The 16,229-nt window shown below is 34.3% G+C and overlaps 1 protein-coding gene across 2 annotated transcripts in view; it reads right to left on the bottom strand.

Annotated features, from left to right (window-relative positions):
* LOC127860825 (cAMP-specific 3',5'-cyclic phosphodiesterase 4C-like) overlaps positions 1-16,229 on the bottom strand; it is a 212,172-nt gene that overhangs the window by 59,381 nt on the left and 136,562 nt on the right. For both annotated transcript variants that reach the window (XM_052399117.1, XM_052399118.1), the window contains exons 5-6: positions 4,383-4,495; positions 3,313-3,406 (exon numbers count right to left, since the gene is read on the bottom strand). In XM_052399117.1, coding sequence (XP_052255077.1) covers positions 3,313-3,406; positions 4,383-4,495 — 207 coding nt within the window. The remainder of the gene's footprint in view (positions 1-3,312; positions 3,407-4,382; positions 4,496-16,229) is intronic.

The following is a 16,229-nucleotide window of genomic DNA, read 5'->3' as shown; positions in this document are numbered from 1 at the left end:
TTGTGCAGATTTCCATTATTGTTATTGTTATTGTCATGTTTTATTGCTTTTAGCTTATTTCATGAAGAAAAATCTAAATAAGTCAGGGTAAAAATAATGTTATCACATAGTATATTTATGCTTAAAGCCTCAAACATATAAATCTGGAAACAATGATAACATTTTGCCAAAAAAAGGCTTGTGATTGAGATTTTCTTAGCATTATCAGATTCTTTTCTCCTTTTACTTTGACATAAGTAAGCCATCAAGCATACATCATAACCTATCAAACATGACTCACGATATGATACCGTAGGCACATACAGCCAATCTAAGCCAGCATTCAGATGTCATTAAGAAGCACTGTGGCTTACTTAACTGGCAAAAAAAGCAACATTAAGCCCTTAATTCCTCTTGAGGAAATGGCATGCCTACAAGTTTTTAAACGAATGCTTTAACTGTTCTTATTTTACATCTGTTTGTAGCTTGCTTGTCTCAGTGAGGAAGACTACAATTTTTTTCTGTTAATCGATTTCCCTTTATATTAATTTTCTCCACAAACAAAACAGATCATGCAGCCCTTGCCACCAGCATTCAAGTTACACCTACATGTAGTGCTCAAACCTCAAGTCTAAAACTTAAACTTCTGTAAATTAAGCATGTATAACAATCAATAATTGAGCCTTTATAATTCAAAGAAACCAGACAAGTTTTGTTGATTTCCTTTACAGAAAGCAGTCAAGGTTACAGGCAGCTTTTTCAAGGTGAAATCAACAGACAAAGACCTATAAGGCCGCCATTACCACTTAAGTGCTTGTAGACAAGATAGCAATATTTAACCGAAATCTTCAAGACTTTATTTCACTGCTGAAACTAACCATTGTGTCTCTATGGAATTAGTTTGACATTTTCCTTAATTCTATGTTATTATCAGCTGTGCAGTCGAAATATAATTTTGGGTTCTAGATAACCTTAATATACTTTCTAGGATTCTAAAGATGGTAAAATAGTTGGTTTTAACACTTAGCTCATTGCATGTTGTTAAGGTACAAAAATTAATGAAGATCAACCTTAAATGCGCAAAACATTTGTTAGACAGGGATATCTGGCACATTATTGTGCAACTTGGCCAGAGTGACAGAATTCATACAATAATAGTAATAAATAGCTTATTCATAATAATAGTTAGATATGCAATAGCATCCAGTCCAATTTCAGACAGCGGTACAGCAAAGTATTATTCTAGGCTAGTTTTCGTACAAGGTATATCATTCTATTTGTTTGATTTTGTTGAAAATCATGAGGCTTATTGACATGCATAAGATTTGGTGAAATCAGTACTTTTGAAAAATATAATTGCCACAGACTCAGAAAAGTGATCGATTTCTCACAACCTTAAGGGACAGAAAATCCAACGTGTTTGTCAGGCAATGTGAGCAATTCCCAACCCAACCTCATGGTTACAAGCCACGTGAAGGACGGAGGACACTTGTTCTTTTGCCGAAATAAACTTTGACCTTGAACTGAACCGTCATGTTCTATGTTGATGGTAACTGCAGGTCGGCAAACGTCTAGTCCAACAATGTGATTGAGTGATTGCATGAATAATTGTGAGTGATGGTTGACACATTGGTACTTGATCATAAAATAATGCATAAATTTTGGCTTTTTGTACCAAAAGCAACAGCTTGTCATTAACTATTACTGACACCGCAGTACAGATAGACGAATGGTTGTACAAGGAACTGAGCCTCGCTCTGGGAAAACTTAGATATGAGCGGCGTTCTGAGAAAACTGGGCTTATTGCATGTGCGTAAAGTGTCGTCCCAGATAAGCCTGTGCAGTCCGCACAGGCTAATCAGGGACAACACTTTCTGCTTAAATGGTATTTTCAGTTTCAAGGAAGTCCCTTTTTACCGAAAATCTAGTTTAAGCGAAAAGTGTCATCCCTGATTAGCCTGTGCGGACTGCACAGGCTAATCTGGGACAACACTTTACGTACATGCATTTAGCCCAGTTTTCTCAGAACAAGACACATACATATTTTATACGCATTTGAAGTCCATTAGAAAATTAAATTTACACAAATACCTTTTTTTACTACATTAAAGTTTTAAAGGCTTCATTTCCAAGCCTAAGATACTGATGAGCAGCAAACAGCATAAAACCTGAACAGACTGTGAGTTACTCGCAGGCTGTTCTGGTTTTATACTGTTTGCACATTACCATTTCACTTTGCTTCCGAGTGGGAAAGGGTTAATGTATTAGCATAAAGTGTTGTGCAGATTAGCCTGTCAAGAATGCACAGGGACAACACTTGCCGCTTAATGGTGTTTTGTTTTTTGTTTGAAGGAAGTCTTTTATTGGTGAAAATATAATTCAGGAAAAAATTGTGGTCCCTGAATACCCTGTGTGGACTGCACAGGCTTATCTGGGCTGACACTTTACACACACATAAAACCGTTATCCCAGAGCAAAACTGACTTTGTGTGTATATCTTTCCATCTTTGAAAGCAATAACATCACAAGACTGGAGGTTTCCATAACAGAAGCTTTAATGCAAACAAGATATAGACCCAAGCTTTGTTAATGCATCAGCTCTTTGTCAGTAATGTTCAAGGGCAGATAACTCAGGAATTGTGTGGAGCGTCATTGGGCATGATCACAGTGTCTCGTCCCTCCACACATTATGAAGACGACTTTTTTATATTCATGTAAATTTCTTGAGAAAGGTGGAAGTAGTTTGCCTGACAAAAAAGTAACTTTTGATATTGAGAAACACATTTGACTTACAGAGTGACTCCAATCTATTACATTCAAACTTAGTTTGCAGGAGTATAATGCTTGTTTGTTTGAAATTGTTTCTGTTTTCAACAGTATTTTAATAATATTACTATGTCACTTAACCAAGTTATACTTAATCTAGGTAGCTGGTTAACAATTGCACATACTAATGCCAATACATGACCGCTGCCCTATTGGAATGAGAGATGGGGGAGAAAGCTGGTAGCAGCAATTCATGACCTATACAAGAAGATGGAAGTGGAATCAAACCCGCAAACACGGGACTGTTGTCCAGCGCTCAACCAACTGAGCTCTGACCTAGCGTACCTGGCTTCTGTATAATCAAAATGGTCACATACGCTACAAACTATGTAAGATTATTGGGGTAACTCTTGCTGTATCAACTGAGCTCTGAGCTAGCGTACCTGGCTTCTGTACAATCAAACCAGGTCACAATCAACCAACTGAGCTCTGAGCTAGCGTACCTTGCTACTCAGTCAAACCGGTTACACACGCTACAGACTATGTAAGAATATTGGGGCAACTCACCCAAGTACGTGCTGCAGATGTACTCCGCAATCTGGTTACCCGACTTGCTTGACTCTGCAAAGTGACTCAGCTCTCGATTCAACATTCTTTTAAACTGAAACAGGAGCATTTAGAGTCAATAAGATGTTTACTTTGTTAGTTAACCAAATAAAAAAACTTTTTTTAACATTAGTATAAAGTTGTACTAATAATTAAAGACATTATGTAGGAGATATTACCTTTAAAATTTTAACATTAAAGTTCATGTAACTCAATAAACAACACTTGATTACTAAAATACAAGTATTCATATGAGCCTCCCATGTGTGTAAAGTGTCATCCCTGCAGAGAAGCCTGGGCAGTCACCACAGGCTCATCATGCATGGTTATGCATGGTCCACACTTTCTGCTTTTATGGTACGTTTTCTTTAAATTAGGTCTCTTCTGAGCAAACAACCAGTTTAGGTGGAATGTTTGGTCCTTGACTATTCTGTGCAGACTGCATAAGCTAATCTGGGGCAACACTTTATATGAGTCGCGTTCTGAGAAAATTGGACATAATGCATGTGCATATAGTGTCGTCCCAGATTAGCCTGTACAGTCCACACAGGCTGATCAGGGACGACACTTTCCGCTTACATTGGATTTAAGCTAAGAAGAGACTTCATTTTAACGAAAAATGTCATAAAAGGGGAAAGTGTCGTCTCTGATTAGCCTGTGGGGATTGCACAGGCTAATCTGGGACGACACTTTACGCACATGCATTATGCCCAGTTTTCTCAGATCACGACTCACATACATTAAATCTCATTGCCCAGAGCAATGCTAATATTTATATACATTTAACCCTTTGCATGCTGGTAAATTTGTCATCTGCTTAAATGTCGTCTGCTGAATTTGTAAAATTAGCATTTTTTTTCCATTTTTTTCAAAGAATACTATCAGAATAGCAAACAGTTTGGATCCTGATGAGACGCCACGTTCTGTGGCGTCTCATCTGGATTCAAACTGTTTGCAAAGGCCTTCAAAATTCAGTTCCAGCACTGAAAGAGTTAAATGTCCATATATATTGAAGCTCCATGAAAGCCTACCTTGCTGGAAGCCATGTCGCTGACAGAGCGGTGGGTCTGGATGGTTTCTAACTGGTCAAGGCACCAGTCTAATTCCTCCAGGGTCTCCACGGCCATCTTCTGGTATCCCTCATCTATAAATAGAGTGAAACCCTGTTTAAAAATCAGTTATCCTTTAAGTCTGCAGACTTAACCCTTTCCCACTCAGAGACCAAGTGTGTAGGCCAGAGGCTATGTGCGAACAGCATAAAACCAGAAGAGCCTGCGAGTAACTCGCATCATTCAGGTTTTATGCTGTTTGCTGCTAATTTTATCTTAGGGTTGGAAATGAAGCCTTTAAATCTTGAATCTAGTAAGAATGGTCTTTAATTAAATTTAACTTTCTTAAGGATTGCAAACACATCAAAATACTTTTCTAAGTGGTAAAGTTTTAATCTATGCTCGATTGCAAAAACTTATAGCAAGACACACATTTTCACATGCATTGTACAGATGCACAAACCTGAACAGGTAAAGAGATTGAATCATAATATTCTGCAATGCTGGAATAGATAGAATATAGAAATCCATTTCAAATCTGTGTTACAATTAATGATATTATTAAACTATAAACTAATGACCTTTGTTTTTAATGTAATGTTATTGCCAACTGAGCTTCTGGCCTTAAGTGTTTTCAAAGTTTAGCCTGTGCAATCTACACAGGCCACTCAAGGATGACCCTTTCCACTTTTATGGACTTCTTGTCCAAATTCAAGTGTAGTCAGAAAGTGTCGTCCTTGATTGGCCTAGTTAGACTAGATACCCTAATCTTAACAAATACTTTAAGCACATGTATTTATACTGGCTTTCCCAGAGCCGCGCTCAATTATATGTGTCTTGTTCTGAGAAAGCTGGTCATAATGCATGTGTGTAAAGTGTCGTCCCAGATTAGCCTGTGCAGTCCACACAGGCTAATCAGGGACGACACTTTCCGCCTAAACTTGATTTTCAGCAAGGAGGGACTTCCTTGAAACTAAAAATACCATAAAAGCGGAAAGTGTCGTCCCTGATTAGCCTGTGCGGACTGCACAGGTGCACAGGCTAATCTGGGACGACACTTTACGCACATGCATTAAGCCCAATTTTCTCAGAACAAGACACATATTTCAATTTAATTACCAGATAATAAAAACTTTCAAACAACAGGATAAGTTATGTTAAAAATTTGTGATTCTAAATCTAATGCTGATTAAGGGCTTCATGAAAACAGGAACTGATTTGAACAGATATTAAAGTCAAACAAAAAAAACATGAGAGAAAATATAAATGCTAACAATGATGCTGTTATTTTACAGCTTATGCAAAAAGCACAAGTATAATCTTCATGATACAAGTTGTTATTCTCAAGAACATTCATAACAGCTGGCTGATATATATAAAAACAAAACTTTCACACCTATAGATCAAGTTTGTGTTTGAAAACATTTCTACCCATATCCAATCCTTCGTAAATATTAGCGGTATTTTAATAAATATTCATAAAAAGTTTCTCTGTAAAACTCCACAGTGTTTATTCGCCACATCTGTTATAGGTTTCTTGCACAAATATAAACAACGGAACAACAGCAAATTGTTACAAAGGAGTGAATAGCAAGACTTTCAACAACAACCAACTTCTTTTTCCGTAATTAAAATGGATAAGAAATCGCACATTTTTTAACGGTTAAAGACAAACCTTTGAAAAAGGTGTCATTCATAAAAGTACAAAGTTTCTTGAAATTATATATGGAGGATTTGACAGACACGATTTTGATATTTATAAACAAAATTTACAATCATGCAATTTATTATGTTCATGAAAAAAATACGCGGCTGAAATTTAAGATTTAGCTGAATAACACATTTACGCTTACATAAGTTCCTATAATAGAATCTGCAAATTTGATAGAGCAGTCAGACATATAACATGTTTGTTTATATATAAAATACATTATCAAGACAATTGATCTAACAAACTTTTATTTATGCTGGAAAATGTATGTGGTCTTAGATTTCAAGTTTAATGTTTTCAGTTTTCAATTTTAACAAGAAATATCTTTAAACAAGATGTGTTTGTGAAACACAATGTCCCCTATATGACGTTTGACCTTGAAGGATGGCCTTGACCTTGACCCTTCACCACTCAAAATGTGCAGCTCCTTGAGATACACACGCATTTCAAATATAAAATTGCTAGCTTCAATATTGCAGAAGTGACATTACATGAGCAATTTTTGACCCATATATTTGACCTTGAAGGATGACCTTGACCTTTCACCAATCAAAATGTGCAGCTCCATGAGATACACATGCATTCCAAATATGCCAAGCTGCTATCTTCAATATTTGATAAAATAAGCGATTTGGGCCACATATATTTGACCTCTGACCTTGAAGGGTGACCTTGACCTTTCACCACTCAAAATGTGCAGCTCCATGAGATACACATGCATGCCAAATATGAAATTGCTATCTTCAATATTGCAAAAGAATTCATAAAATGAGCGATTTTGGCCACATATATTTGACCTCTGACCTTGAAGGATGACCTTGACCTTTCACCACTCAAAATGTGCAGCTTCATGAGATACACATGCATGCCAAATATGAAGTTGCTATCTTCAATATAGCAAAAGTTATTGCAAAATGTTAAAGTTGGCGCAAACCAACCAACAGACCAACCAACCATTACCAACCAACAGACCAACCATTGCCAACAGACAGGGCAAAAACAATATGTCCCCCACTACTATAGTGGGGGACATAAAAAGATATACGGCATTGATTTTGGTTGGAGTTTGTGAAAGGTAAAGAGTTCAATGAATGAGATCAAGGATAGCAAATGTCTTTTTCTAGGCAGTTCTAAGCTGCATCACACGCAGTACGGGATGTTACGCGGAGTAATCACGGCTTATTTTACATTATTACATATTGCTGTTCATAAACCTATGGAAACAAAACAGAAAACCAAAAGAAGAATGGAAGTGAAATAAAAAAATATGAGTCAACCGGCCACAGGCGAAGTATATCCATACATATTTTTAATATTTATACGCGTGTTTTTTGAACAAAACTGTTTAAGTCAGGTTTGTCCGTCTTTGCTATTTGATTCGATTATTAACAGTATCGAGAATCATCGCGCTCATGCTTAATATATTAGTCAATATTTTTAGAATTATTCTTGTTAAATTAATTAAAAATAATATGTATCATGGTATTGTTGAAAACACAATTTAAGAATCTATTATTGACATACCATAATTATATTGCTGAATATCTTCATTTAACACCAGAATTTTTGGCGTAGGACACAATAAAATAAAATTAAGCAAACATTCTAACTTTTCTTCAAAAACAGTTAAATGATAATTAGAAAAAACTGACAATCTTTGTTGTGTTTAAATTTATCTTTAAGGATTTATGCCAATGGGATATCCCCACTATTTCTGTAGATATATTAATACAGCACAGTGCTGAGTGTCACATTTTTGCTTCTTCAACTAATTCAAGTAAACATGCTGCTATATCGGCTTTAATCTTAGTAATTTACTTTCAGTAATATTGTAAAAATATCAACATGAGAGCTTTATTTAATTTTACTGCTAGTTTTCAAAAAAAATTGTATTATGTCTTCCAAAAACTTTTGTATTAAATGTATATAAATATTTAACTGCTTGAAAAAAAGGGATCTCTTTTTTGTAAAAGAAAAATGTCATAAAATTCATTATAATTAAACCGAACATGTACAATGAATATAATAAATACACTTAAAAAACAACATTTTAACAATATGACACTATAAATGTAGGTTGTGGTACTGGCACCAACACAGATTTGTTATACCATAGTGAAATTATTGCTTGTTGTTTTTTTTAAGAAGGTTGAATATTTTATATAATTTGTTTAATAAAAAAAAAAATCCGGATGTAAAAGGAAAATTGAAAAATCTGAAGCGTTTTCCTATTCCTTTTCATTGTTATTTTCAATAATTAAAGTACATTTAATGACAAAGTGATACATCAAACTCAATAAAGGAATTTTTAACTGTCATATGTTCATCAAATGCAATGATAAAGTGAAATAATCAAATGACATGTCTATCCATTTGAAGTTATGACAGAATGATCGTGTAATTCTGCCCATATATGGTATGGACTAAATGATTTATCTTTTAATAACAGTGAAACTTTCTGCCTATTAAATGAAATACCTTTTTTCCTAAGATTTGAAGTGAGCACAGGCGAATCTGAAATGACACTTTTTTCTTTCATGGTATTTTTCGTTTAAAATAAGTCTCTTCTTAATAGAAATCCTGTTTTGTCTTGGAGAGTCTTCCCTAATAAGCCAGTGCAGACTGCACAGGCTAATCTGGGACAACAATTTATTCACATTCATTAGACCATGTTTTTCCAGAATTGCGCTGAAATGTTTTCCTTCATTTAATGAATTAATTGGATCTGTAAATACTATATTCATGTCACTTTAATTACTCAAATCATTACTAGTTATTTATTTTGTACATGTAATTTACATAGCGAGTAGAAATTAATAGATGGTAGAATATTTATTACAATTTAATGAATCAATGAAATACAAATTATTATGCACTATGGCCTGTCGCCCATGTTGAGCAAAGAAAACAATTGTTTCCTGTCATCATAACAAAAACCACAAATACTAATTTATATTTCTTGTCAGTGTTAACCGCTATCAAGCGATAACTGTCACTCTGGAGTAAATTATTTTTTTCATGATGAAAACTTCCGTTTAGAAGCCTATTCGGCTTTGTTTGTGTTAATTAATATTAAGAACATTAGAGCTAGAGTTTTGTTTATAAATGAAATGCTTGATAATTTATGTGTTATTATATAAATACTCCAGTATATTCCGCATTTCTGAGCATGCCCCTGCAAAACGTTTTAGAACTATTCTATACAATTTCTAGATTTGTACTGGAACAAATGACTAGAAGTGTTCTGGAATCATCCTTTAAATGGTCTAGAATGATCAAGAACAGTTGTTGAACATTAAATGAGAATAATTTGTAGAACAAATAGTTCTAAAGCAGTTCTGAAGGTTTGTTCTAGAACAATTCTTGAACCATTGTTCTAGAACTATTCCAGAATTGTTCTTGTATACATTTCCAGAACTGTTCTAGAATAATTGTTATAGAAATTATTCTCATTTAACGTTCAACAACTGTTCCTTAATATTTCTAGAACATTTTCAGTATGGTTACAGAACAGTTCTAGTCGGTGTCCTAGAACTGTTCAAGGACATTTTCAGAACTGTTCTTGAACGTTTGTTCCAGACTTATCTGAAGCAAACCTTCGGAACTGTTCTAAACATAGTTCCAAGTGTACTATTCATCAGGATTAACCTGATTACCTTAATATTATTAAATAAAGTTTATATAAGAAAATATATAAACTTAATTTAGCTACAACAATATACTTCAAATTAGAAAAAAAGCATAATATTGTTGAAATCAATATTTTGTATAAACAATAAGTATAATTAATATATGAAAGAACATTTTAAAGGGAGGAAATTCCACTAACTAGAGGGAGGTAATATGTAGAATAATTGTAGACCTTCAGGTTCTAGACCTGTTCTATGTGTTCTTATTCCCCATAAGAACTTTTGTAGAACTTACTGGTTCTTAAAGAGTTCTAAATGTGTTCTAGAACTACATTTTAGAATATTTTTTAGAAATTTCTTGAACTTATTTTGTCCTTGAAATGTTCAAAAAATGTTCTTGACTATTATTGGAACAGTTTCAGAACTAAGCCATGTTCCACAAATGTTCTGAAATTATTCTAGAAAACTGCTCTGGAACAATTCTAGAACACATGTTCTTGAACGAGAATATGAAATGTTCTAGAACAGTTCTTGATGTTCTAGAACAGTTCCAGAACCGTTCCAATTTCTAGAACAAATTTTTGTAGGCCCGGTGCCCCTGCAAAACGTTTTAGAACTGTTTTATAAAATTACTAGAATTGTACTGGAACAAATGTCTAGAAGTGTTCTGGAATCATCCTTAAAATGGTCTAGTATGATTTAAGAACAGTTGTTGAACGTTAAATGAGAATAATTTTAATAATTCTAAAACAGTTCTGAAGGTTTGTTCTAGAACAATTATTGAACCATTGTTCTAGAACTATTCCAGAATTTTTCTTGTATAAATTTCCAAAACTGTTTTAGAACAATTGTTCTAGAAATTATTCTCATTTAACGTTCAACAACTGTTCCTTAAAAATTCCAGAAGATTTTCAGCATGATTACAGAACAGTTCTAGTCGGTGTGTTCCAGTACAATTCTAGAAATGTTTTAGAACAGTTCCGAAGGTTTGTTTCAAGTAAGTCTGAAACAAATGTTCTAGAACAGTTCTAGGACATTGTTCCCCTCAGAACTTGTAAGTGAGAACTATTCATCAGAATTAACCTGACTACCTTGCCCAACTGGTGGGATGATTGATCTTAACTTCCATTATTAAATAAAGTTTATATAAGAAAATAAATAAACTTTATTTAACTACAACAATAGACTTCAAATTATTACACAATTAGAAAATAAGTATACTCTTGTTCACACCAACATTATATATACAAAATAAGTATAACAAGGGCTGTTTGTAAAACATGCATGCCCCCATATGGGCTCTCCATTGTAGTGACAGCCATTGTGTGAATGTTTTTTGTCACTGTGACCTTGACCTTTGACCTAGTGACCTGAAAATCAATAGGGGTCATCTGCCAGTCATGATCAATGTACCTATGAAGTTTCATGATCCTAGCCGTAAGCGTTCTTGAGTTATCATCCGGAAACCATTTTACTATTTTGGGTCACCGTGACCTTGACCTTTGACCTAATTACCTGAAAATCAATAGGGGTCATCTGCGAGTCTTGATCAATCTACCTATCAAGTTTCATGATCCTAGGAATAAGCATTCTGCAGTTATCATCCGTACACCATTTAACTATTTCCGGTCACCGTGAACTTGACCTTTTACCTAGTGACCTCAAAATCAATAAGGGTCATCTGGGAGTCATGATCTATGTACCTATGAAGTTTCATGATCCTAGACATAAGCGTTCTTGAGTTATCATCCGGAAACCATTTTACTATTTCGGGTCACCATGACCTTGACCTTTGACCTAGTGACCTCAAAATCTGTAGGGGTCATCTGCAAGTCATGATCAATGTACCTATGAAGTTTCATGATCGTAGCCATTAGCGTTCTTGAGTTATCATCCGGAAACCATTTTACTATTTCAGTTCACTGTGACCTTGACCTTTGATATAGTGACCTGAAAATCAATAGGGGTCAACTGCGAGTCATCATTAATCTACCTATCAAGTTTCATGATCCTAGGCATAAGCGTTCTTGAGTTATCATCCGGAAACCATTTTACTATTTTGGGTCACCGTGACCTTAACCTTTGACCTAGTGACCTGAAAATCAATAGGGGTCATCTGCGAGTCATGATAAATGTACGTACCTATGAAGTTTCATGATCCTAGGGGTAAGCATTCTTGAGTTATCCGGAAACCGTTTTACTGTTGCGAGTCACTGTGACCTTGATCTTTGACCTAGTGACCTGAAAATCAATAGGGGTCACCTGCAACTCATGATCAATGTACCTATGAAGTTTCATGATCCTAGGCATAAGGTCAAAGGTCAAGGTCACAGTGACAAAAAACGTATTCACACAATGGCTGTAACTACAACTGACAGCCCATATGGGGGGGCATGCATGTTTTACAAACAGTCCTTGTTTTAAATATGTAGAACAATTGTAGACCTTGGTTCTAGACCTGTTCTATATGTGTTCTTATTCCCCATTAGAACTTTTGTAAAACTTACTGGTTCTTAAAGAGTTCTAAATGTGTTCTAGAACTACATTTGAGAACATTTTTAGAATTTTCTTGAACTTATTTTGTCCTTGAAATGTTCTAAAAATGTTCCTGTATATTATTTGGACAGTTTTAGAACTAAGCCTTGTTCCACAAATGTTCTGGAATTATTCTAGAAAACTGTTCTGGAACAATTCCAGAACATCAGTTCTAGAACTTGAATACGGAACATTCTAGAACAGTTCTTGATGTTCTAGAACAGTTCCAGAACCGTTCCAATTTCTAGAACAAATTTTCGCAGGGGCGGAACCAGTTGTAACTTGCTGGTTTCCAGTCTATTCCACAGCTCTCAGCGTGGAACTAGTTGTAACTTGCTCAGTTAATGTCAATTAATTTGTTGTTTTTGTTCTAATTCAGAGTTTCATGACATCTTTTGGTACACACCTTAATAATTTACGATAGTTACTACAGTCAGGCATCTCCCCTATCATGTCTATAGAAATATTATAATTAATAATCACCTAATTGTCATTATTTAACCTATTTTACTACCTACTCTTTGCATTTTAGTCTGTTTCAAAGATGTCAGTTTGAACCATATCTGGACAGTCAATATTGAAATTGCTCATGCCATGTTAACACAGATAAAAGAATATTCCCATTTACAGGCCATTCCTTTTAGAGAATCTTTTAAGGCATATACAGATTAGACACAGTTTTCAAATTTTTTGTTGAATATTCCACAAACAAAGCATTGTCCATATTACTTAAAGCAGTGGGATGGCACATACATGAAACTTGAAAGTGATTGAAAAATGAAAATATGTTGGAAAAAGACTTTTATTGTCACAAAGATACACCCTACAGTAAAAAAAAAGTAGCAAAAAGATTGAAGTAAGTCTATATTAATTATCTTATATTACCTTTGACCTAAAATTAAGATATATTCTTTCAAAATCATTCAGCTAAAGACTATATGGTTTGACATGTTATCTTGATTTGCTAGTGACAATTAGTCTCATCATGCCTATTACTGCGGCCATGTTATTTTTTTGACAATCCATTCTCTGGACAAAGTAATGCTGAGAACAAAGTATGAAGTACACATTTTTACCATTGACATTGAGTTGAGAGCAAGACCATAAGGACTTTAGGACACTGCCTAAAAAAGGGTGATCGCTTTTGGCAAGGTAAATGAAATAATATCCATCCTAATTAAACCTAAATTTGACAATTGATCTTGAAGTGACCTTGACCATTGACAGGTTGCTGCATGCAACACTTTCCCAATCATGTTAATTGCTTCTGGCAACTAATAAGAAACTCATTCCATTCTGACCAAGTAATGCTTTTGATAAATGTTCAAAATTAATACAAATCTGATAAATTTGACCTTAGAACTTGTGTCAAGAATTTTTAGTGTGACATTATCTATGATCACTAATGGCAAGTTATTGCATTAAAACCCATCCATGCTGAACAAACTCCGAACTTGCATTTATTGCAGCCCATGATATAATAATTAAGAATGGTACTTTTCCAACAAACTGCAATATCAATACTCAAAACTGCTATAAAATAGTAAGAACAAGAGATGTGTTTGTCAGAAACACAATGCCCCCTATTGCGCGCTTTGAAATTATTATTTTTTGACCTTTGACCTTGAAGGATGACCTTGACATTGAACTTCCACTACTCAAAATGTGCAGCATCATGAGATACACATGCATGCCAAATATCAAGTTGCTTTCTTCAATATTGCAATAGTTATGGCCAACGTTAAAGTGTTTTTTTTGACGGACGGACAGACTGAGTCATACTGACGGACAGTTCAACTGCTATATGCCACCCCGGCGAAATGTTGTTCATGATTTCATGAACACTTCAAGCCAATCAAGAACTGTTCATGAACGGTTCTGAAAAAGTTCCTGAGCTTGGTTCATGAACTTTTGGACATAAACTGTTCTTAAGACATGTTCATGAACTGTTTATGAATTATTGTTGAACATTTCAAAGTTCATGAACAGTTCTTCATCTAACCATAAATACTTAGTGATGAACATTTCATGCACAAGTATTTCTAATGACTTTTCTGAGACAGACTTTAAGGATCCATCATGAATAATTCATGAATTCCTTTGTGCTAGATATTTCATACATATTTTTGAAAGTAATATTGAAATGTCTAGCATACAAATCTTGTAGATTTGTGAAACCTGTGAAGTTAGTATGAATATGCATAGTACTTTCACCACTGTAAGTTAGAGTTCTTGACCTGTTCTAAAGAATTTTAAGAACATTTGTACAAGAACTGTTCAAGAACTGCCTTCAGGAACACTTCAATAACTTTTTAAGGACCTTTCCTGTTCTTGAATTATTCTTAAACTATTCTTGAACACTTTAAGAACTTTTTTGAACAACATGTTTCCTTCTGATGTTCTTAAACAGGTCTACACAATGTTTTTGAATGTATGATGGACTTTTTAAGAATCCAATATGTTCTTAAAAGGATCTGTCATTGTTCTTGGAAGACTTAAAAGACAAGTTTAAGAACGTTTTAAGGACATCTTATTTCAAGAACAGTTTAAGATGATATCAATAACTCAATGTACATTGCATTGCTGTTTTTACAAAGAAAGACTATTGTGTGCACAGGAAGTTGAAACGGAAGGCACATGGTTTATGTTATATTTGAAAATGTAAGTCTTTAATAAATTACCGGCTGAACTGATCAGCCATTGGTTCCATTTCAAGTTCTTTGGCACTGTAAGTGTAACCATTTCAGGTAAACCATTGATTAGTAAATGATTCTTGAACTGAAAATGAGACTATTTATAATCTTTTCAATACATGAATTATTCATGAACATATAGTGCAAAGTTGTATTATGAAATTTAAAGAGTATTATCAAACCACTTGTATCTCAGTTATTAGTGTTATATTTAAATTATTGTTATATGTTGCTATCAAAATGTTAAGTGCTAATACAAGACTTGTTTCTTCTTACCCTGACCTGTTTGTTCAGCTTTATTAACACTTATGATAACCTTTGCATAAATTGACAAATTCTTGTTCATGAATAGTTCATGAACACTTCATGCCACCTCAGTTCATGAACTCTTGAAGAACTATGGTTCATGAACTATTCACTTACAGTTCGTGAACAGAAAATGAGCCATTGAAAAATAGAAGGAAAATGTTCATGAACTGTTCGTAAACAGCAAAACCCTGAAGAATTTTTCAAGAATTGTGTTGTTCATGAACTGTTCAAGAACACTTCATGCCATTGATGTTCATGAATAGTTCATGAACATTTCATGCCATAATGGTTCAAGAATAGTTCATGAACACTTCATGCCACACAGGTTCAAGAATAGTTCATGAACACTTCATGCCATAGGGTTCAAGAATAGTTCATGAACACTTCATGCCATTAGATTTCAAGAATATTTCATGAACACTTCATGCCATTAGTGTTCATGAACAGTTCATGAACTAAAATTTCAAGAACTTTTCACAGACATGGCTCATTTTCTGTTCACGAACTATTCTTGAACAGTTCATGAACTCAGTTCACAAACAGTTCATGAACTGTTCACGAATTATTCGTGAACTGCAGAACAACATTTCGCAGGGGCACCCTACCAGGGGCATAAAAATGAGGAAATTGGAATATGAAATTAACCGTTCTATTATGTACTCTGTTTAACCCCATTTTTAACCTTTGTCAAAACATTTTGCAATATGGCATACAACAATTTCCATTTTCTGCCCAATTGCTTTAAACGGTTTCGATAAAAAATAAATTTACAAGGGGGTTCATCATGTGTTGGTTGCAGATTTATATGTGTTTGCAACTTCATAAGAAGGCTGCTAGTTTATGACACTGATGTTATTTACAGAATAGCATTTTATAGATTGCATTTATATTTAAACTTAAAAATTGATAACATTGATAAGATTGCATTGGTTAAAATAAGGCCATATTTGTA

This window comes from Dreissena polymorpha, chromosome 15 (assembly GCF_020536995.1).
Source record: "Dreissena polymorpha isolate Duluth1 chromosome 15, UMN_Dpol_1.0, whole genome shotgun sequence".
NCBI classification, from domain to species: Eukaryota; Metazoa; Mollusca; class Bivalvia; order Myida; family Dreissenidae; genus Dreissena; species Dreissena polymorpha.
The sequence above is the reverse complement of the archived record's forward strand: the minus strand, read 5'-3'. Positions and strand labels throughout refer to the sequence as shown.